This window comes from Meleagris gallopavo, chromosome 3 (assembly GCF_905368555.1).
Source record: "Meleagris gallopavo chromosome 3, MGAL_WU_HG_1.1, whole genome shotgun sequence".
NCBI lineage: Eukaryota > Metazoa > Chordata > Aves > Galliformes > Phasianidae > Meleagris > Meleagris gallopavo.
Genome location: NC_139406.1, coordinates 42,862,658 through 42,886,047, shown reverse-complemented (window position 1 = coordinate 42,886,047; position 23,390 = coordinate 42,862,658). Strand labels below are relative to the sequence as shown.

At 40.5% G+C, this 23,390-nt stretch overlaps 1 protein-coding gene across 1 annotated transcript; it reads left to right on the top strand.

Annotated features, from left to right (window-relative positions):
• Positions 1-1,292: 1,292 nt before the first annotated feature.
• Positions 1,293-21,529, top strand: IMPA2 (inositol monophosphatase 2). The gene is made up of 8 exons (XM_085220754.1): positions 1,293-1,546; positions 6,431-6,564; positions 10,960-11,064; positions 12,414-12,459; positions 14,826-14,934; positions 18,330-18,438; positions 18,583-18,734; positions 19,523-21,529. The coding sequence occupies exons 1-8, from the start codon at positions 1,439-1,441 to the stop codon at positions 19,636-19,638; spliced, it is 879 nt and encodes a 292-aa protein (XP_085076880.1). The 5' UTR covers positions 1,293-1,438; the 3' UTR covers positions 19,639-21,529.
• Positions 21,530-23,390: the final 1,861 nt, after the last annotated feature.

The window sequence follows — 23,390 nt, the reverse complement described above, 5'->3', positions numbered from 1 at the left end:
AACCAGGCAGCAATGTATTTATTGCCACACTTATTCTCAAATGCTAACAAAAAAAATTGATGTTAAAAACCTGTTGCATTGTCTCCTTGTTCTTCCTGGTGCCATTTGTCTCCCGAATAGCCTAAGCATGACAGACACACCATCACACATGGCTCCGGTGTGAGCCTTTTTTAACACATGCAGCTCTGCAGCCAGCCCCCCATTTTCCAGGGCCTACCCTCTGTCTCTGCAAGTTTTATCATATACTCATAAAATCATAGAATCGCTAAGGTTGGAAAACCTCTAAGATCATCTAGTTCAACTGTCCATGTACAACCACCATGTCCACATCCACATTTCTTGAACACCTTCAGGGACAGTGACTCCAACACTTCCTTGGGCAGCCCGTTTCAATGCCACACCACTCTTCTGGGGTAGAAATTTTTTCCTAATATGCATCCTGAACATCCCTGGCACAACCTGAGGCCTTCCATAACCTCTTGTTCTCTTGCTAGCCCTGGAGAAGAGGCTGAACCCCACCTCGCTACAGCCTCTTTTCAGGTTGTTTTAGAGGGCAATAAAGCTTCCTTTTCTCCAGACTGAACAATCCCAGCTCCCTCAGCTGCTCCTCATAAGACTTGTGCTCCAGACCCCTCACAGCTTCATTGCCCTTCTCTGGACACATTCCAGAGCCTCACTGTCTTTCTTGTAGTGAGGGATCCAAAACAGAGCACAGCACTCAAGAAGCTCACTGCTGAGTACAGAGGGATGATCACTTCTCTGTTCCCGCTGGCTGCCCTATTTCTGATACATGCCAGGATGCCATTGGCCTTCTTGGCCACCTGGCACACTGCTTATGTTCAGCTGGCTGTCAACTAACACCCCCAGATCTTTTTCCTCTGTGCAGCTTTCCATCCCCAGCCCCAGCAATACCCAGAGTTGCTGTGACCAAAGGGCAGGCCTGCCACTCGGCCTTGAGTGCCGCCCAGAGCAGCACAACGCTGTGCAGCACACACACACCCTCCGGTTTGCCTGTGGCCGACGAGCCGCCGGCAGCCCCGCTAGGCCCACTTTCCACACAGCACAGCAGCCCACACCGAGCACTGCCAGCCCCGCGGCGGCCATGTCGGGTCGGGTCGGGCTGGGCCAGCGGCCTCCCCACCGCCTTTCACCCTTCTTGCCGCTTCTCTCCATGCCACCCCCAGCCCCTCTCCACCCCCGGGGCTCACCTAAAATTAGCGCCCGGCCGCCGCGGCCCGCCCTCCCCATCGAGCGCGGCGGCTTCCGTCCCTCCGCCCAGTCTTCCCCGCGGGGCGGTGCCGGGGCTCCGAGTGACACCGGCAGCCTCGGTCCGGCCTCCCGCCCGCCCTCCTCCTCCGCGCCGCTCTTCGGCGGGCAGCCGGCCCCCGGCCCCCGGCCCCGGCCCTCCCCGGGCAGCGGAGCCGCCGCCGCCGCCGCGATGAAGCCCCGCGGGGAGGAGGAGGAAGAGGATGGTGCGGCGGGCAGCGGGGACCCCTGGAAGGAGTGCGCGGAGGTGGCGGTTCAGCTGGCGCTCCGTGCCGGGCAGGTGAGGGCCGCCCCCCGCGGCGCACGGAGCGCTGCCCAGCTGCGGAGCTTCGTCGCGGCGGGACGGGGCTGGGAAGGGCCGGGAACGGGCGGGTCGGGGCTGATCCACGGCGGGAGCATCTTTCCCGGGCGGCTGCGGAGGTGCGCTTGTGGGTTAAGCGTTAAAAAAGGAGGTGGGGGTGCGGGGTGAGGGAGGACCGTGTGGGCGCTCCGCGGGCGCTGTCGGCGCTCTCTCGGCGCTCTCTCAGCCCCGCGGCGGTGTGGGGAGGACCCGGGGCCGTGCGCGGTCACCTCGGGCTGCGAGCAGCTGGGGCGGCCCTGCGGAGCAGGCAACATGCGTGGTCCCAGCACTTGTATGTATTAAAAAAAAAAAAAAAAAAAAGATTTGCTGCTCTAGTAACTTTTCTAGTTGTATGCCAAGCACTTATTCTGTGGCTGTGGCGTTTCAGAGCACGGTGTGATGCTAAGGCTGAATGTACGCACAGCTGAGGTTGCGCGGTGTGCTTACACGGACTGCCGTGCATCGCTATACCACCATTTGGGTTTGAGCAGATTGCATGCAGAAAAAAATAGTTGTGCCAGAGAGACTGCATCTTCCTGTTGTACCGGTGTCCTCGGAGGGACTGAAACTCACTGACCAGGGCAGTCCAGCAGAGTCCTTGCTGTTTTGAATTACAGCAGGCAGTCACTCACCTCGGGAGAGGCCCTGTGTGCAGCTTTTCCCTGGCTCTAACAGAGCTGTGTGCCACAGCAGAATTTTCCTGGCTCTAACAGAGCCCAGAAGTGGGGTCAGCGAACTGCTCAGAGGAGAAACTGGGTAGAACACAAAGCTCAGCAGCGTGCATTTCTCTTCTGCTTCCATTCTGCTGTATTTTGTACCTGCATGCTGTTATTTAAGTAGCTCCATTTTCATCTTGAGGCCAGGACCCGTAGTGCTTCCTTAGCATGTGTCATTAAACACGTTTTCCCGCTCACAGAACGCACATGCACACACGCAAAGATGAACAGGATGCCAGGGGAGAGATGACTTGTTTTAGTAATACAAGGAGTAAATGGATGATCCAAATCGGGATGACAGGCTGTGCACTCACAGGATCTGAGGGGAGTTCCCCAGCATGCTGGTTCTGCCAGCCATTTCACAAGAGAGCTTCTCATGGCTTGCTCAAGCCTCCACACCTTATTTCTCAAAATTTCAAATTCTGGGAATAACCAGAACTGCCTTCATGACCTGGAAGATCACAGTGGTTGATATTTGCATCATTTTCATTTGCACTTCAGTGCTGCTACATTGCAACTGGCAGGACAGTATATTATTAAAGTGTCATTCCACTTCCTGCTACTCCCAAAAGAAATTACAGATAACGATACAAACTGGGGTGTGACTTAGATTTTATGGGGCTAGATTTACTATTTTTTTGAAAATGAATACAATTGAGTCTTATTTTGATCACCAGTCAATTCCAGTGGGCATGTTCTTTTCCTTTTGTTTCTCTTCCTGTCCTTCACACCTCTGCCTTCACTAGAGATCTGATTGCACTGTTTCCCTAGAACTCAATGCTGTCTCCATCCATCTCTGCATGCAATTTTCCCATTTCAGCCTTTCTTTGAGGCCCTTATTTTCTCCAATCTAATGCAGGTTAGGAAGGTTTCTAGTTAGAAACTGTCATTGAGAGTCTTGACGTAGAGACCAACTCAAAGAAAGGCATGCAAGTCAGGATTTTGGGTTTTGAGAAAAAGTCAACCACCAAGATGATTTTCTGGTCTCCTCTTTTTTGCTTACATGGCTGTTGGTTTGTATTGTTCGTGAGTATAAGTAAAATATATCTTCTTTCAAGGCTCTGGAAAACTTCTTTCTAAGCTGTGGAGGCCAATAAATAAATGATTGCCTGAATATGCTTCAGGAGTGATGCTGGAGCAACTTCCGTTCCCAGGCTGAAGTTATTGCTTCTGTTTCCCATCCTGTTACAAAGTTCCTTTAATCTTATGAAATGTAACAGGCATTCCTTTAATGTAAATCGGTGTTTCATAAATAGAGTAGCCAAGGTTTTGTAATGTCTGTAATTGGCCTGCATTAAAATTATGTCTAATCCACTCTTATGCCACACACAACTGGATTTTTTTCAGCCTTCTCTTCTGCTTTTTTTTTTTTTTTGTGAATAAACTCTTTTTGCTACGCTTGTGAGAAGTACACCTGTCGGCTTACTGTGACTTGCTTTGCTAGAGAAGCAAATATAATCAGTTTCTGTACCTCTGATGCTATTCTGAGCAGTGGGTAATATTTTCACAGTCCTCTGCAATTACAACTGGGGAAATTTCACCAAAGTCAGTACATTTGCACAGAGATTAAAAGAAGGGTGAGAAAATAAGATGAGAGGCTAACATGTTGAAGTCCACAGGTACTTTTTGGAGGTTTTTTGGATTAGAAAATAATTTTGTATGTCATGAGAGACCCAGAAGAATCTCACTTAAGAAAGGGGGGGGGGGAGGGGGAGGGGAAGGCATGAAATTTCCAAGATTTCTTCCCTGTGTTTGCTTTTAGGATATTTGGATCTATGGAGCATAGATTTTTCTAGCAAAACAAAACAGACGGTTGTTTCCCAAATTATATGCAGGTAGTTATACTTTCAATCTAGACATTTTGTTTTACTTGTGAGGAAATATTTCAGGACAGTACTGCAAGCAGGTCAGTCTGTCTTGGAACTTCCAGAAGTGTGTGGTGAGTATAAGCAGAACAGTGAGATGAGATTTGTAACATGTAACGAGCACCTCTCTGTAGGTGCTTGTCCTGGCAGGTGTTCTTGAGACAGCATTTGGGCCCTCTGTCCTTTCCATTCTCTGTTGTATGATTTAATCATAGAATCATTAAGGCTGGAAAAGACCTCTAAGATGACTTAGTCCAATCATCAGCCTGTACACCTTGCTCACTAACCACATCCCTCAGTGTCACATCCACACCATTCGTGAATGTGTCCGTAGGCAGTGACCCCCAACCCCCACCTTCCTGTGCAGCCTATACCACTGCTTTACCACTCTTTGGGAGTAGATTTTTTTCCTAATATCCAACCTGAACCTCCCCTAGCACAGCTTAAGGCCATTCTCTCTCATCCTATCACTGTAACCTGGGAAAAGTGTCGACAACCTCCTTTCAGGTCGTTGTAGAGAGCAATAAGGTTTCCCCTGAGCCTCCTTTTCTCCAGACTGATCAATCCCTATTATCTCAGCTGCCACCAAAAGGCTTGTGCTCCAGACTCTTAGTATTTCAAAGGTGCTAAGAAAGGCAAGAAAGGCAGAGTCCAGCAACACATTTACTCACAGGAAATATAAAAGAAAACAGGAGTGATGAAAATAAAAAGCAGGAGCATAGCAGGTTTTTTAGAGAGGTTACACAACACAGCTGAGACAGTTGCAGCACTTTGGATTTTGCTTTGGACTGAGGAGCAGCCTGAGGGCTTTCTTAAAGTGGTGCTTCTACAGTGGTGTGGTTAAAGCACTGAGAAAACTATGCATGGCATTGAGGGAATTAAAATGATTAAGTGGAGTTAATATTTTGGTGTACAATAATGAACATCAGCAAGAGTTTGAAGCAAAATGTTCAAATCTGTCTTCACCAGTTTGGATAAATAGTTAGAACTGAGGCTTTACAGCTCATGAAGCAGAAACGTTAGCCCATTTGCCAAGTCCATGCTAAGGCAGCAGTCAGCAAAGTCAGTTACGTGTCAGAACCATCTGAAGCTCCTTCACATGTGGTATTTTAGACTACAAAACCCAATAGCTGAGGGTGAAATTAGGGAGATCCCAGCTTCCTTTCCTGTACATAATACAAGCAGAACTGTTTTGTTTGGTCCTAAAACAATTCTCTTTAGATAGCTTTAAAATACTTTTATGCATGGAAATGTAACTAAACAAATCAGTGTTGTAGAAGGGACGTAGGATATTGGTCTTCTTGGTGCTGTTTTTCATTTAATATAGTTGTGTAGAAATAAACACTGCTTAATCTTTGCTTTGCTTTGGTTTTCCTAATTTCAAAGAGTTTATAGTTGTCACTGGTTAAAAAGTAAGGCAGCTCTTTTTGCTAGTTGAGCATTATCGTCCTACTCCACCTCCCCACTCACCCCTCTATATATATATGGGTTTCTTTTTATGAAGAGGTGAAGGGGAAAAAAAAAAGAGAGAAAGAAAATGGGAAAATTGAAGGAACATTTTTAGTGACTGTGTTCCCGTACGTGCATTTGCAACTGATGTGGTTTAATTCTGAGCTTATAGCAGTAAAACCCTTTAAAAGGAGATTAAGATTTTTCCAGAGTTAGATCATTGTTTCCATATCTGAGGAGAAGCCTAAGTCTTTGGTTTTGTTATGTACACAGCAATTCTTTGGGACTGATGGGTGGTCAGCACTTGGACGTTCAAACAGTATTACACACAGAAAAATTAAATATTGTGTGTCTTTGTTGGCAAAAAGAAAATGGTGGAATTTGCTTTACTGTATGTTTTTTAAAGTAAGAGCAGTGAGTTATTGACTTTGTAAATATATATGTATTTAAGGAAAAATGTCTTTGTGTGAAAATTTATGGGCCTCAAGGTTCTTTCCAATGTTACACGTGTTTTCTGTAATTTCCTAAATCACAATGACTGCCATCATCCTTTTATGAATGCCATTCTCAATCCCTTTCTGAACTGCCAAGAGAGGTTCCTGCAAATGCCGTATTCCCAAAGACTGCTCATTATCTCCAAAGGGTTTTTTACTCAGAGGAGCTAAAATAGGTTCTGGTAGAATTAGACCTGTGATTGTTTTTCAGGATTAGCTATAATTTTGTTAGTAATTGTATTATGTTAGTGTCCACAGCATGAATGGCATTGAAGACTAATTTATGAACTTCTCTTTCAGATTATTCGGAAAGCTCTAACAGAGGAAAAACAAGTGTCCACAAAGACATCTGCAGCAGATCTTGTGACTGAGACTGATCATTTTGTGGAAAATTTGATTATTTCTGTTCTGAAAGAGAAATTTCCCTCCCACAGGTAAGTGTCTGTAGAAGAAAACAGACCATTTTTCCTATAGAAGCTGCATATCTGACAAGCATTTAAAGGGAATTTTAAAATTCTGTCCTTGGAAGTCAGATTGTCGTTAGCAAACATTAATTTTTCCTAAGTCGTAGCAGCTTCTTTCAGTTTTATCTACCTCTTATGGTGGGCACATTCGTGGGATTCTTTTTTAAATTGCTACCACCGCCCAGTACTGAGCACTCTGTATTTCCTAACGTTTCTGTCATGACCTGTCTTAAAATCCTTGTTTCTTAACTTCTTGGGCTATATTTAATATTGGTATTTCTCTGGTGAGGACATTGTGTATGAAGTTTTCATATGAATCTCCATGATCTTTGGAATTCTAATCTGTTCTCTTATCTTCTAAAGATTATGCTCAATAAAATGTATTACTATATAGCTGAAATTAACGATAGCAAAGATCCCCTCCTGCAGAAGTTTCCATCACGTTCTTTTACCATCATATATAAGCTTTGCTAGAGCAGGACAATTAATTTATTTAATCACATTTATCTTGTGCTTTGTTTTGTAAAACCAGTGAGAAGCAGGGCTGTTTATCACCATCACTTAATGCATTCAAATAAACAAGGCATAAATTATTTTATGGGATTTCAACCCAAGGTTTTAAAAATAATCAGATTGTTGACTCCTCTGGAATGACTAAGGTCAGTTTGAAAATACCTCCTCCTAGCACATGCACAGATGAGAAAGCAGTTTTGTATTACTTGGTCAGGTTTGGCTTGATGCAGAGATGCTGCAATTGATTTTCACAGTTGACTTTGGTACACAGGGATAAAATACACCTGCCTGCAGAGCCTATGTATTGCTTAATTACTACATGACTTCCTTCTAACTTTACATCTCTAATGGAAAAGAGTCTTGCAATCTAGCACTGTGCAGAAATCAACAAAGATGAGAATCTGGAGGGTTCAGCTACTAATCTGCTTGTCGGCTCTGCTGTTGTAAGAAAACAACAAGAAGAGAAAAAAAGAATGACTAGAAAGAACATTATATACTAAATATAATAATATTATATATTAATAATAATATAAATAATATAAATGGCTTTCTGAATTCATGGTGTATGTGATCACATATTGAGACAGTTCTGTACAGCACAATGTGTGGTTCTTGGCTGCGATTCTCCAGAGAGTGCCAGGCTTTACAAGCCTATTATTTCTGTAATATTCCATCAACTGTTGCTGGCAGTGCTCTTTTCTCCTCTGCACTGTTTGTTGTTTCTTTTTTCCTTGAACAGCCTGGCAGAGAACATAAAACATACACATTTTGCATGAAACTGGAATCAACAGAAGCACTCAAGTTACTCAAAATGGAAACAAAAGTTATAAGGTCAACATAGACCAAGAAACGGAAAAATTTCTAACTTTTACTAACTGTGCAACATTCTTCTGACTTCAAAAGCAAATAAAGGGATTGCTGTAGGCAAATAAAGGGATTGCTATTTCTTCAAGACAGTTCATTTTTGCTGATAGTGTGGTTGTTTTTGTTTGGAGTTTGTTCAGATAGCAAATGCATTTAGATTAAACGGTAGATTAAAACTAGATTTAGAAGACTAAATTTAGATGCTTGCAATGAGGAATCCACAGAAGGAATCAAGGTTTAAACTGAAGTACAGTGAAAACATCAAAAGATCACTTAAACTGTGGTCAGTCTCTCTCTAATCCGGCTGTTGAAAGCATCAATGAAAGTTTCTGTTGTTTCTCCTTCCCTTAAGTTATCTTGATTCTTATGTTTTCTGATTCTAGAAATGTATCCTGGGATTTAAAAAAAACTAGAAGAGATCTCGTTGGGATCTATACCATTTGTACTGTGGCAGTGATACATCCTGAGATGTTGGAAATGTACTTAGGAGTACAGAAGTGTTAAGAAAATCTGTTAAAAATGTGATTCCATCCTATATTTCTTTCCTCTTTTCTCTGCTTAGCCAAGGGACATGTATCATTCTCATTTATACTTCAATCAAGTTTTCTTCTTCGCTCTCACTCTGTTTGGCACTTTGAAATGCTTCAAGGAAATATTCCCAAAAGGTTTTTTTTTCTGGTTGATCTTCGTAGCACAGATGGGCAGAGCCAGAATATCATGGAGTGCTGGCTGAAAAATGTTATTGTGTCATTTGCCTGTGTTATTGTTACACAAGCTGTCATCTTTGGTGTCAATTGTGGCCTTAATCCTGGAGCCATTCCAGTCAGAACTCGGACATGAGGGGGGCTGACATCCAACCCTGGCTGCCAGCATTTTGCCCTCAGACCCCATAAGGGGATAGGGGAGGGGCAGCCCTGGTTTGAACCTTCAATGTTCCAATGGATATTGCCCCTTCTGACCTTTGGGCTGTGCTACAGCTTTCCTGCTGTTCCAGCACTGAGTTTCAGAGTGGCTTTGAGGCGTGAACAGATGTCCACTAAGGCTAGGATAAAATTACCGGACTCATTTTCCGTGGGAGAAAACTTTAATCCAGATTTGAAGAGAGGTCAAAAGAGCTGAAGGGCTGGCATGTTAAATTAACTACTGCATTAACATGGCTACCCCTCCCACTTCTTAAACTATGCCTAACATTTGGAATTTAGGACTTCAGCCTGAATATTTTGCTCTATTTGTGTGTTTTTACTCCGCAGAGCAATATATCTAATGTTAGCTTTCATGAACGGTCACAGTACCCAGTATAGTGTAGCAGCGACTGGCTTATTTTACCTACTAGCAAAAATTTCATAAACTGTGCTGTCCTTCAGCCATTTTGGAAAATTGACCTTGGACATGAGTGCCTAACAGTGACACTGCTGTACCCTAGTTTTGTGTTAGAGCTTTGTACTTGAGGACTACAATATCATAGCCCACTGTAGGAGAAAGGGAGGGGACAGATTATTTGTCCCCCAGATACGAGGGTAAAGCACCTTACAGAAATACTCTTGTTTTTCAAGAGAGTCTCATTTCACCTTCCTTTGACTGGTGAGGCAATGGCTGCAATGAAGGATGTGGCAGAGGTGGAAACAGAGGCATGACTTGTAGATGATACAGGACCAGCTGCCACATCGTCCACTTGCAGGAAGATGGGTTTCATTTGCAGCCAGGATTGCTGCCTGAGCTTATGGTGGGAGTTAATTACAAGATTTTTGAAAGGAAAAGACATCAATGAGACAAAATAATTGAATATATAGAGCAAGGAATCTGTAATGTGCCGTGCTTGACTGAGAACACTTGTTCAAGTCTTTTCTGGCTTTCTAGTTGCACACTAACACTTAAAATGTCCCTCAGCTGTTCTTTCTAATGGAGATTGAAATAGCAACAAACTCTTGCTGCTTCCCTTCTTATATCAGATGGAGGTCCATAATACCATCAAAACAGTCCCTTTCTGCTGAGAAAAAGGCAAAGTAGCACTGGGAAAATTCAAGAAGTCTCCATCTGTGCCATCTGCAGGATGTTTTAAGCTCATTCTTGCAACATTATGTGGCAAGTATGAAACCGAAAGTGAGATTTAGTGCTAGCAGTCCAATTCTACATACTCTGTATATATAAGAACCATATTCAAATCTGTGAGAGTAGCAACCTGCACAGCTCTTACAAAAACAGGCACTGAGCAGTTTATGGGAGAGCAAGGATAATTAAGGTCAGCAGGAAATACTCCAGAACTGGATGTACATTTCCCAGGGAAGAAAGATTAAAATAAAAGCATTGATATGAAAGAAATGGGAAGAGAAGATGAGCTCAAATTTCAATATGTGCCCTGTGCATACAAAAAAAAAAAAAATTGTTTTTTCTCTGGGTCATGGGAAGAAGAAAGTTCAACTGTGTAAACCTTTTAATTTCCTGATTCTGACTACTTTAAAAAAATTCTAATAGGAGTGAGGTTGTGGATTCTTGTAAGAGTTCATTTCTGACTGAATTTAACTGCAATGAGAAGCAACTACATTTTGCAGTTTATATTACTTACTGCGAGAGACAGACCTCCCTCAACCATAAAATTACATTCTACAGAGAAACTCCTTTCGAGTTCCAGGAGTGCCAATTCAGATCCATTTCTACATCAATTTTCGTTACTTTTTTAATAATGTATTAAGAAGGTGAATGTGAATGGAGTTCTTTTTTACCATGTGGAATAGTATGCTATGAAGTCGAGAACTCTCGTTTAAAGTTTATGTGAAAGTTTTCCATTCTCCAATGAAAAAAAGAAACGTCTGTATATGTGTATATATGAATTTTATATATATATATATATATGAACATATGTATATAACATTTGTATGTATTTATAAACTAAATACTTCTTCAAAAGACAGGAAGATAGAGTTAAACTTAATAAGTCACATATTTGAGCAAGTTTTCTGAGACTTTTATGTTATGCCCCATTAAATGCAGGTTCATTGCAGAAGAATCCACTGCTGCTGGTTCAAAATGCGTCCTCACTGACAGTCCTACCTGGATTATTGATCCTGTCGATGGAACCTGCAATTTTGTACATAGGTAGGTAGAAAGTGGAGTGAGAAATACATTAAATGACATAATTCAACTTCTCACAAAATCTCCCTTCTTCTTGAAGGCATTTTACTGTGGTAAATTTGTACCCGTGACACATAAGTAGGAGTCATCCCACTGTCATTTTATGCTTTATCTGTGGGAGTGTGTGTTTGTGCTGGAGAGAGCACTGTACTGTTGTCTAAAGGTAAGATAATATTTCTTCTGATTGCTTAATGACCTAGAAGCTCTTGACTCACAGCTCCTTTATATATACCACACATTAACATGTAGAGACTTGAGCTGAACGAAAGAAACAAGGCTGTACTATGATGACATTTGGCCTTACTCTGTTCGTGGTTGTTATGAATTCCTTTTTGTACTGGTGTGTTCTCCTTTTCAAATACAAGTGCTTCATTTTTCCAGGAAAATACAGTCATGGCATATGAAAACTAGGCTGCACTTAGATGAAAATTAGGCTGAATGTAGATGGTGGTTTTAATCTCCTGTAATACTGCTCTGTAAAAATAAGAAGCCTAGGGATCATTTTTGAAAAAATATGAAAGTTTTTCTTCATCATTTGAGTGGTAGGAGTTGTAAACCTATGATTGTTCATAATACTTCTACTTAAGAAACTATGTTCTGCCTTATAGTTAGTAGTTTAATGTAACTGTAGTTATAATTTGAGGTTGGGGGGGGGGGATAGCATTTCCCTGACTTCTGGTGTCATTGTATAGAATTGAAGTGAGGAAGGAGGGGGAGGTTCACATGCTGCTGTTTGGTGCAACTAAGTGAAGTTTTTTTCTTTCTACCAATATTTTCTGGATCTTCATAACCCTTTTTGAAATACGTTTGAATAAATAAACTTATTTCATTGTTTAAAAAACAATAGTACTTATTTAAAAGGAGTAAATTAAGTACATGACCATCACTTTGGCAAAAGAGAGGGTAGAGGAACAGGTTTCTCCTTATGCTGATGTCAGCAGAAGATATCTCCTTGCAACTTAATTGCTATCTCACCTTCTCAGTTCACTGGAAGAAAATATGCTCTCAAAAACCAACAACTTGTTATAAAAGCACTGGAAAATTCAATTAAACTAAAGCATAAATATTATTAAAATGTACAACACATTTAGTATAAAGATCCTAATATTTTTAAGTATTTACTTCTTGCATTTTCAAATCTTAAATCAACTTGTAAACTCACCTGATAAAGAGTCTGATGAAGGAGAAATAGCATAATATTAAAGCTTTTTTGGTACAGAGCTTCAGGTGAGATTGTGTTGCTTAAGTGAGCTATGTAAGTGTGAAGTTGAGAGAATTTTCATCAATAATACCTCATTTCTTGTTTTTCACAGATTTCCAACAGTGGCAGTGAGCATTGGATTTGCTGTTAACAAAGAGGTATGAAGTATGTTCTTTAGCATGAATACCTGAGATTTGGTTAAAAGCCTCAAAACAAAGTGGGAATTTAAAAAATAAATCCACCATTGTTCAGGGTTTCCCATGCTTTTTAAATGCATTTGGTCATACTCTGCTAGCTTAAAATCCCAGTCTTGCAAAATTTCACTTATGCAAACTGGCATTTACAGAAAAATTCTTATAAATCATTGTCAATGTTACAGGATTTACGTGACTAAAAAGGAAGTGCTGGTGTAAGGAAGGTTTCATAAGACAAAAACCTGATAAGTTAAATATATTCATAATTTAACTGTATCTCCCAGTGTTCTGTTGATTATGATTGCTTCTTTCCTGCTAGCAGTATCTGTGAACATTAACTGCTACTATAAGGCAGTTTGGAGCTGCTTTCTATGAAGAGCACAGAATTATGGGTCTAGATCACTTAATCTGCCTTTGAGGTTTTCATAATACAGTGAAATGACTATTTCCTTCATGAGAGCTTGATTACAGGTGAAAAAAAAAGTACCTAGCCTTCATATTTGTTGTCCTTTTTAAGTTTCCTAGATCATGGAATCAATCATGGAAAAGGTTGGAAAGACCACTAAGATCATCTAGTCCAGCCATGTACTCATTCATGCTAGTGGTCTTTCTCCAAATGTTGCCATTTTACGGTTTGATATAAACTGAAGAAATAGCTATTTAGATTGCCAAGAAATGTACCTCTTCCAGCCTAAATTCACAATCTCAAATATATATATAGCTGTAACTGAAGTCAGCAAGAATTCTGTGCAATAATAACATAGTTTTCAGATGTGCTAGCAGCGCTTATGGATTCAAACAGAATAATGTGTACTTCTCTGGTTAGACTTTTCAAACATGGCAACTGCGAAGAAACACTTCCATGCTTTTCTGAAGTTTATTCATTCCCAGAGGTCCTTTTGAATACTATGTATTGTTACCAGACAGTTTTCTCTAATATTTATGTTTTCTAGAACACCATCGTGATTTTGATGCTGCATATTTTGGGTTATGTAAACTAAACAAAGCTGAAACAAAAATAAAGAATGATGTTAAAACTCCCTCGCTAAACAAATGGGAAAAACAAAAAAAAGAGAAAGTTGAAAAGGAGCCAAAGTACACACAGGGGAACTGGCCTGAATGTAAACCTTGAACAGTACTGAAGAAATTCTTGCAGATGTCTTCAGAGAAAGAGTCTATTAATAGTGTACCTCAAAAAATAAATAAATAAATAAAATAAAATCCTTGGTTTAGGACAGACTACAGACTATTCCCTTTGAATTGTCCATGAGGAGGGACCAGAGATTACTCATTTTGAATGGAGGAGGGCAGCAGGCAAAGATTTGTGGTCTAGAACATCTGAGATGTTTGCTTGATCTTGTTACCAACTTCTGTGACCTTGGGCAAGACACTTAGTGCTTGTTTATCTGTCCCCCTCTAAATAGAATGTAGCTAGTAGTACTTATCTAAGGGTGATTTTAGTAGCTGATCATTTAAGTCTGTAAAGTCCTTCAAGATCTTTTGATGAAATCTATTAAGATAATTAAATACATTGGGTTTAAATCAAGGTTCAAATTGGGACTCTCTTCTCATTCATGAAGTGATATTCCCACAAAGAATCCAGTGTTACTTATCTCAAGCCTTCACTGAGAGATGTGACGAAGGGGATTTGATATTTTTCTTCAAACCTCTCTTGGAGTCTCGTGATTTCATGAGATTCTCACTTGTATGTTTAAAGAAAACAATTTTGTAGAGAGACATTTGAAAAAGTGACTGGAGGGTACTACTTTGATTGAAAAGACAGGCAAATTAAATGCCCATGAAAGGTGAAATGCAAATAAAAGTATCTATTGTTAGTAAACTGTGTACCCTGACTTCTGAGTTTGTATGCCTGACTGATCATGTCTGTGTATTTGGGGTTGCAAATTTTTAGGGTCCACCCAAAGTTAATGGACTTCTTCTAGGCAGAACTGCTCACCAGTGAAAAAAACAAAGCTTTCAGAATCTGGCTGTAGAGAACTTTTGCTTATTTCCAGTAGAAACATTTTATTGAATTTGAAATCAGCTTAGCATTTAATCTATTCTAATGTGAATGCAAATAAGCTGCAAGTAAGAGTTTAGAAGATCATGAACAGACTGCATTAACTTCTCTTTGTAAACTGAATTTTATATGACCTATATTTCAAATATCACAGTAATAGTAAGATTATTCCAGTTTATTAGCATCAGTATAAACTTTGATTACCTGTACCAATTAAAATATTGCTGATCTTTCTGCCATTAGTAGTTGTTTATATTTATGATGAGTAATTTGAGTTGCATTCATTTCTTTCCTTTTCAAAATCTTAAAGCTTGAATTTGGTGTAATTTACCACTGCACTGAAGAACGATTATACACTGGTAGAAGAGGTCAAGGGGCATTTTGTAATGACAAAAGGCTTCAGGTATCAAAAGAGACAGGTTGGTCTAGATTTTGTTAGAACTCTAAAAGGAATATGTTAATTTTGTTTCAGAGTTGTTGCAAATCATCATTAGGATAATGAACATCATTATCCTGATGGAAGGTATCTCTTCTGCATGATAATTTTGTTATGTGTTTGATTTTTTTCTCAAAAATCACAATTTTCCTCACTTTCTTTTTAAAATATACAGTTGAATGTGAACTACTTAAATAATCCTATGTTATTCTGATTCATAACCATTGTTTAAAATGAGGAAGAATTAATAGATTCACCAGTTTCATTCCAGCTGTACACTGGCATCACTGTTTATAAGCAAGATGCAATGGGAATGGTGAATCAAATTCACTGTACTATGCTGACTGTCATTCACTTTTTATTCCAATAAACTTGTATGTCATAAAGTGTATTATGTCTGTAGATATACATGTTACCAGTGAACTACAGGATGCATGCTTCATAGGGGTTCTTTAACAGCTTGCTTTTCTGTGTGAGGTGTATTTTAACAAACAAATGGCTAGCAACACTTAACACTTAAATGGAATTGTATTACTGGTAAATCAGCAGTAAACAAATTTGCAGAGAAGTTTCCTTATGACATTCAATTTATTAGACGGAAGCCAACATGTGCCAAAAATGTATAACATCATACATGGGAGGTGGTTAAAGGGTTAAAGTTTCACCCCAAAAAGAGATTTTAATGAGCCACACAGTAAGTTCGAGAATTTTAAAGTACAGATGCATTGTAGTGCCCCAAGGAAAACTCTACATCAAAACTCCTGTGAAATTGTGAGCCAGGATCTGCCTATTGGGAAAAATGGAGCAAATTGTAAAGTCAGTGGCAACTAAATTTTTAATCCTTTATTATGCACACATTTTTGTCAGGGCTTGAATATCCTATAATCCACAAGAGCCTGTTCTAGGGCAGGATAAGGAAAAGTTAGGGGTATTCTTGGACAGGCTGGCTGAGCCACTCCCAGAAAGGCCCCACTCACTTTTGCAGACAAAAATTTGTTGTTTCCAGTTAAGTAAGGAATAGTTTTGGCACGTGCCACTTTTGTCCTTTCTCTGGGCTTCCAATCTGTGTAGGAGTGTAGAACACAGCCAGGGAAGCAAGCCTTCTGCTCTTTCAAATGCTTTGGAATTTTCCTTTGTTCTGAGAGACATCATTTGGTGGTGGGCACTTTCATCGGTGAAGATGGACCTTCTTTAGTCTCACTTCTGTTGATGTTTGAAGTGTATACAGTCACAGTTGTTTTCCAATAAGGACTGTGGCTTCAGTGAAATAAACCAAGGCTGGAAAAGAGCATGTATGTACCTACAGCTGGAATTCTAGTAGCCTTCACCTATGAGTGACATGTTGGAGTTGTAGGCTTTCATGTTGCTTCATGCCTTTTGTTTTCAGGAAATGTGATTACTTGTATAGCATCGTGTAATATTGATCTACACTATGCATTCATTGTTCAGGTTTAATCATTTGAAATTACAGTATGTGCAATAATCTTTGTCAATGACAAATTTTGTAGAGGTCTGGTTTGGGAGTCCAGGCAGTCAGGATACATGTAAATGAAGGATCCATCTTCCCTCTGACCTTGAGTTTTACTTTCTTCTCACGCTTAGATACAGATCTGGCCTTACTTGTACTAATATTGTAAGTGTATTTTCTTTTCGTAACCTTCTATCGTTAAGATAATTGGTTTTTTTCTCATAAATGTGTCCCTATCACTGTTAAATCTGTTATACCAGAGTGAGGAGCGGTCAGTAAATTTTCTCTTGTACTTTGAATACCTGAAATCCCATTGGGTTTTGAGATCAGCCAGCTCCTTCTTCCTAAGCAGCAACCTCCCTCTACTTTGTTTAAAGTCTCTTCATCCAATTTCTACCTGGCTGTAGCATTGAAGAATATTTGAGAAATCCATTTATTCATCAGAAATATACTTAATAACTCAAAAGAACATCTGTCCTAGTTACAGCCTATCTACCTATCTATGACTGGTGTCGTTTGAATGCTTGGTGCATTTTATTAATGAGGCATGCATTAAATATTCTGTAATTATAAGTTGGGTGTGCTGTACAAAAACGTATACAGCAGATTGCTTTCACTATCCCAAGTTTTCTGTTGTGGCTAAACAGAGAACACCCTGCAGTGTGTCTGGATCAGCGTTCCTCTATTTTAATGCAGTAGTTTAAAAAGTGATTGCTAGATCTATGTTCCTACACTTCAGCTTTGTGATATCCTTTAACTTTTAATCTAATTACATACCTGCTACTCACCAACCACTTATCATATTGCTTGCATCCATCATGTTCCTTTGCAATACTAAATCCATTGGTAGCTGGTTTAATTAAGTGATGTCTTGCTCCATCCTAATTTGCTTTTGAAAATCTCCTTGCTACTTCTGCTAAGAACTTTAATTTATGCAATTGGCTGTAATAACCAGGTGGAGATGCCCTATGTGAATGAATGTCTGGCCTTTAATGTGGGATAAAGGTGACACCTGACATTTGGGCACAGCCTGGTTAGTAAGTAATCTGCAGCTAAACCTCTGAGTTCAGCTGGCACAGCAGAAGTAGGAACACTTGACACTTGATCAACCATCTCCACCTAAATTGGCATCTGCTTGCTATATGCCAGCAACATGCAGATCTCACAGGAGGTCTACTTGAACACTTTGCAAGTCACCGTGAGTCTTGGCCGTACACAGAGCTGACATCCTCACCTGGTGGAGCCCGGCATGGTTTTTGCTGAACACAGTACAAATGCAGCTCTCATTTATTAGTATTATTTAGTAAAATACTGTTTTTGTTTATGGCAATAGGAAGATTTTTCAGTCATTAGATGTTTTCAGTCTTTGAAATGTCCTAACAAAAGAGAGCTGTTACTGGATGACTGGTGGTTTTAAGTAGAAATGTTTTGTTCATCTTAGTGTATCCCCAAGTGCTTATAATTTATTAACAAGTTACACTGAAGTTTCCTATTCAGGAACCATTCTGTTTTTAAATGTGATTAATTTAGTGCCATTAATAATTACTAGATAACTGCATTGTTTTTTGTTGACTGACGAAGTCTTTGAATTTTCCAAAAGCTGACAGGTATATGAAATAAAACAATGTATGGAAACAGATGACATGTAAGAATGCTTTCTTTTTTTTAATATTTCTGTTCTTTAAAAGAAAAAAGTGTTGAGATCAGACCATTTGATAGCAGAAATATAGCCTTGCTTGAATTTTTATATGAAGTTGCCACTTAACCTAACCTTAGAGTTTGGGGTGAAAAAAAAGGGGGGGACATGAAAATTGTTTTTCTGTAAAGAGTCCATTAGTGTTTAATTCAAACAAATTTCCAGAAGCTCCAGGAAACTGTTGAATTAATGAAAGCAACTACCTCCATTGCAGATATCTCGAAGGCCTTAATTTTAACAGAAATTGGTCCAAAACGTGACCCTGCAACTTTGAAATTGTTCCTTGGTAACATTGAAAGGTTGCTCAAGGCCCAAGCACACGGGTAAGATATCTTACAGTATGTGTCTCATGACCCAAAGTCATGAAAAAATAATCAACTCTGTTGCATGTTTTTCAATCTTAACACACAGATTGAAATCAAAGGCGTTTTCTGCTTTGTGTTTCTTTGTCTCCTTGCTGTGCTCAGGGTCCGTGTGATTGGAAGCTCCACCCTGGCTCTGTGCCATTTGGCATCTGGTGCTGCCGACGCATATTACCAGTTTGGGTTACACTGCTGGGACTTGGCAGCAGCTACTGTCATCATTAGAGAGGCAGGCGGCACTGTGATAGATACTTCAGGTGAGTGCAGTACTCCTGGTTCATGGACTTTTGGGGGACCACGTGGCTGTTTCACGCACCTGGAGTCACCTCAGTACAGTTTTCCTGTGGCTCAGTCTCACTCCTGGCAGTGTTTGGCAGGAACATCTGCACTTTCCATTAGACTCTGTTGAGTTAGTCATACCACAGTGATGTAATTCCAGCCTGGGGTTTCATCACATCAGAGGTCTTCTGAGTCAAACTATATTTCAGTGACTTGGTGTAATTCCTTTAAAGCATCAGATTTACTGTAAAGAGCTAGCCCTCAAGTTTGGTAGACATGCTCAGACTCCAGACAGTTTCAGCAGACAGCCTTCCGAGAAAGAAGTACTCTCAGGTACACGTCTGAACAGATATAGCAAGAGGGCATAAAGGACAGCGCAGCCTCTGGATTTTTTTGTTCATTTATATGGTACACATATGAAGACACAGAATAATGGATTCCTGGTGACCAGTATGTCAATATCATGGAAAGATTCTGTGTATTAAGAGGGGTATGCTGATGGAACTAATTTTTGCCCTATCCCTTCCTGTTACTAAATGAAGGAAATACTGCATTTATTGTTGGGTACTGAAGAAATCTAAACATCCACTACTTCTGTTGCATTCTAGAATTTCTAGAAATTTCTGAAATCACTTTTGTGCGAGAGATTTCAAGACAGGAGCTCCTGAATTAAGTTGTCCTTGTAATTACAGTGTGGTTTATATTTCAGAACTCATTGCCTTTTTATGTCAACTAAGACAGTTCTCATTAATCTTCTTGTCCTCAGGGGGACCTCTGGATCTCATGTCCTGCCGAGTGGTTGCTGCAGGCACCAGAGAGATGGCGATGTTCATAGCTCAGGAAATACAAACTATTCACTACAGGCGGGATGATGAAAACTGATGGAAATTAAGTTCATGTAATCTGGAGTCTGATCTCCTGAACTATGTAACTTTTGCAAGATGAATGGTTTAAAGGGTACGTGATCTCAGCAGAATGCTTTTTGGGGAGATTTTCTGTGTCAAATATTTTTTATAAATTTATTACAATATGGGAAGGCATAGAGAGATTTTTAAATGTGTAAGAATCATGTTTCCTTTTTAATATGTGTCTTTTTCGGCAGTATCTTTTTTACAGGATAGCATATTTTACTGGTAGCTCTAGTTTCAAAGTAACTTGTAATTTCATATCTGTGGGGCTGATATTTAGTCTTTTGTAACATGCAGCTAAAAATTGAACTTTATTTTTACAGAAGCAGATCTCAGGTAAATGAGCTTTTAGGACTGTAGTAAGGATAAGTAGTTAAGATGTGTGCCTATAATACCCTCGTTCTATGATACTTAAGGATGCAATAAAAATAACATTACTGTTTCCTAACTATGTCATAGCTATATTATCCATAGATATGTGTAGGTATATATATGAGTATGTCTGTTTGTGTATAGAGGTACACCTAGACATGCGCACCCACATAGATACATGCAGACATACACATGGATGTCTATGTGCATATATACATGGATATCTTGGATGTTGATGGCAATTTAGAGAATGCATAAAAGAAAGTTAATATTGGAAGTTTTATTCAGATGAAGAACGTACATTACTTACACGTCTTCAGTGGGGGCTAACCAAATAGCTGAGAACAGAGCTGATCATGGAAATTGCTTTTATGATTTTATAAACTGCCCACCTAATTCTTCTCCCCTTTCATCCTGTTTCATGGCATAAATCATACTGTCCTGCAGGCCACTACAAGAAACCTGCAAACTCTTAGTACCATAGAATAATGACATTTAAAACCAAGGATATTGAACTCCACTGAGTTATTTGCAGTATTAACCATGACACACAGTAGCAGAATAGAGTGCAATGTCACAGAGGGGTTGGTTTTAGAGAAACTTGAAGAAGAACGGCAGAATTCAGCCCTTTATGGGGAAGTTCTTAATATGCACATAAGATACGCTTGCAAAAAAGTTAGTTGTGAACCACATGCCCTTCTCACACAAAGTTGCAATCACAGATTTTGATCAGAGAAACCTGTAAAATCAGTTACATATTTCTCCTCAATACCCACTTGTTCCCTGTCCTCGTATCTAGCATTGTTTTTAATTATACCACCGTGACTGTTTCTATTTAAGTTATTTTTAAAATCTTGGGCACAGAGGGGATACAACAGCGTCCATAACATTTGTGGTTGAAATGAAATCACTTCTAATTTTTTATTAAAAAGTTGAATAAAAAGATACCTCTTTTCTGCAAGAGTGCAAATTAAATACATGAATGAGTAAAAAAGAAACAGTTAAAAATTTTAAAACTTTTTTACACTGCATGTGTAGACTTTGTAAATGTGTTCAGATACCTTTTTAAAACACACAAACTGAACAGTATTTTGTAAAAATAACCTTACATGTGTTTCTTGAAATGAAAAATGTTTTCACTGGGTATAATGTGAATTCTGTGGGATTTTCTTGATGCTTTTTTTTCCCATGAGAAATACAAAGCATTGACCAGGAGAAGAAAGCCACAGTGCAACTAAGCTTTTAGGAACTTGGATATTTCCTGTCATCAAAACAATGCTGTCACAGTGGTGATTGTGCTGTCACCGTTCCTTTTCACCTCTCCATCTCCTCACATCTCTCTGGAAACTTAGGCTGTAAGCCTCTCGGGGCAGGGACTGTAGTACTTTCGTGTGGGGTTTGCACAGTGCTCATAGGATGCAGTTCTGTCTGTGACTAGGCACTGAGGTGCTAAAATAGAAATAATAAATACTAATAGGCTTGCTTGTCTCTTATTTGCCCTTCTCCCAGTTTCTGAGCACAAACCAGTACAGAGCTTGCCAGCACCACTCTGATCCTGAGGCACTCAGACCCAGGGGCCCTGGGAACAGCAGGGGCTTTGCTGGAGCTTCTGTTCATGCCATAAGCTGTGTAAGGAAGCTTAGACTGGCAGGGTTCGGGCATGGCAGAGGCTTGACCCCACCAGGCCGCTCCTTGCCAGGAGAGGAACTCCGCTTTCCTTCCAGCAGCTCAGCCTGCACAACCCCAGGCCCTGACCCCCCCGATCCCAGAGTTAGGCTGATCTGGGACATCTGAATGGTGACTGAAATGGCACACAAGATTGACTTGCTAAACAGAGCCCTGAAAGTTGTGGGAAGGGAGAGGGGCAGAAAACCGGCTGCAAGTTCTTGTGTTGGTTACCCGTGTGGGGCTGGGCCACAATTCAAGCAGCACTGTGTGGGAAGCAGCCATCCCGCCTTTCCCTGCCTGCTGTGCACCAGTGCAGGCGGTTTGAATCCTTCCAATGGGCCAGATGAGTGAAGTGATCTGCCTGCAAAGTACCCCAGGAAACAAAAACAGGATTATTTTACAGATGGATCGCTTTCCTCAGCCAACTCACACCCCGGCCACCGCCAAGGGCTTGATTCAGGCAGCAGTGGGGAAGCAAGGCAGCCAACAGCATGGCTCCTCTGCAGAAGCAGAGCCAAATTCCACCAGCTTGAAGTTTTTATCAAAGTACAGCTTTAAAGTCACCTGATTACACATCGTGGCAGAAATAAACTGTACAGGAGTCCTTCCGTCACTTTGTCTCGCTGGCCAAGCACAGCTTTGCTCAGCAGGCATATCTGCCAGCTCTCCTTCCAGAGTGTGCATTCATTGTATAGGACAGATGCCAGAACCCTAAACCCCTCTAAATGCCCAGCTAAACTTGTGGGCTTTTTTCCTACTGGCTGTTATAAAATGCTGCAACTGTTTTCCACTAAATATATTATGCAGAATGTATGCGCATCGGTAATTAGGCAGCTGAGATTGATGCCTACAGAGGATTTTCTCTGCTAACGCTGGCACAAAAACGTCTGTGCTCAGAAAAGTCTACATTTCTTCTGGAAGCAAGCAGTGCTCAGCTTCCCTGTATCATCCTGGTTCCTTTTGGCATCCTGCAACAGCTCAGTGCTTCGGAATGTCTCACACATGCCACGAATAAGGATGTTTAGGTATCAGCAGCAGCAGGAATAGCTGTGTGCTCCGGGAAAATGGTCAGTGGCTGAGCCCTTTGCACTATCTTGTTGAGCTTGGCAGCTTTTACAGGACAAGTATCAGCACGTAGCACGCGTTTTCTGTTTTTCAACTAGCATTTTGTTCCTGTTGGCTTCAGTTAAAACAACAAAATCACTTTCTACCACCCACCAGCACTTAAGAGTTATACTAGCTCCTCAGCAAGGCTGGCCTTGGTCAGTGCGCACACAGAAGTGCAAGAGGACCTGCAAAAAATGAAGAGATTTAGGCCACTATAGCAAACTAATGTAACCCTCACCCTTTTCTCCTATTAGATTCATAGTGCAACCAAGACTCTTTCAGTATTCTATGGCCAAGATTGAAAACGTACAGCAAATAGAATATGTCTCCTACAGCTGTTTCCATTTTACAACGTGCTACAGTTAAAGTCTTTCATAAAGCATCTCCACAGCACTAAGGAATTTGACAAATCATCCACCAACATTGGAAAGAGGAATTCTGTTTTCCTGTAGTCCACACACTGGGTATGACAGTGGCACTATAGGACACTGCATTTTATATGCATGCTCTGATCCAGTTGCAAAAGACCTGCCTGCTCATATTCAAGAGAGGAAAAACTGTTAAGGATGCTAACTCTGA

Bases quoted from the DNA above. Each gene is read 5' to 3' on its own strand.
- IMPA2 (XM_085220754.1), top strand. From the start codon at position 1,439: ATGAAGCCCCGCGGGGAGGAGGAGGAAGAGGATGGTGCGGCGGGCAGC. The intron at 1,547-6,430 runs GTGAGGGCCGCC...CTTCTCTTTCAG, and splicing joins TGGCGCTCCGTGCCGGGCAG to ATTATTCGGAAAGCTCTAAC. The intron at 18,439-18,582 runs GTAAGATATCTT...TGCTGTGCTCAG, and splicing joins CTCAAGGCCCAAGCACACGG to GGTCCGTGTGATTGGAAGCT.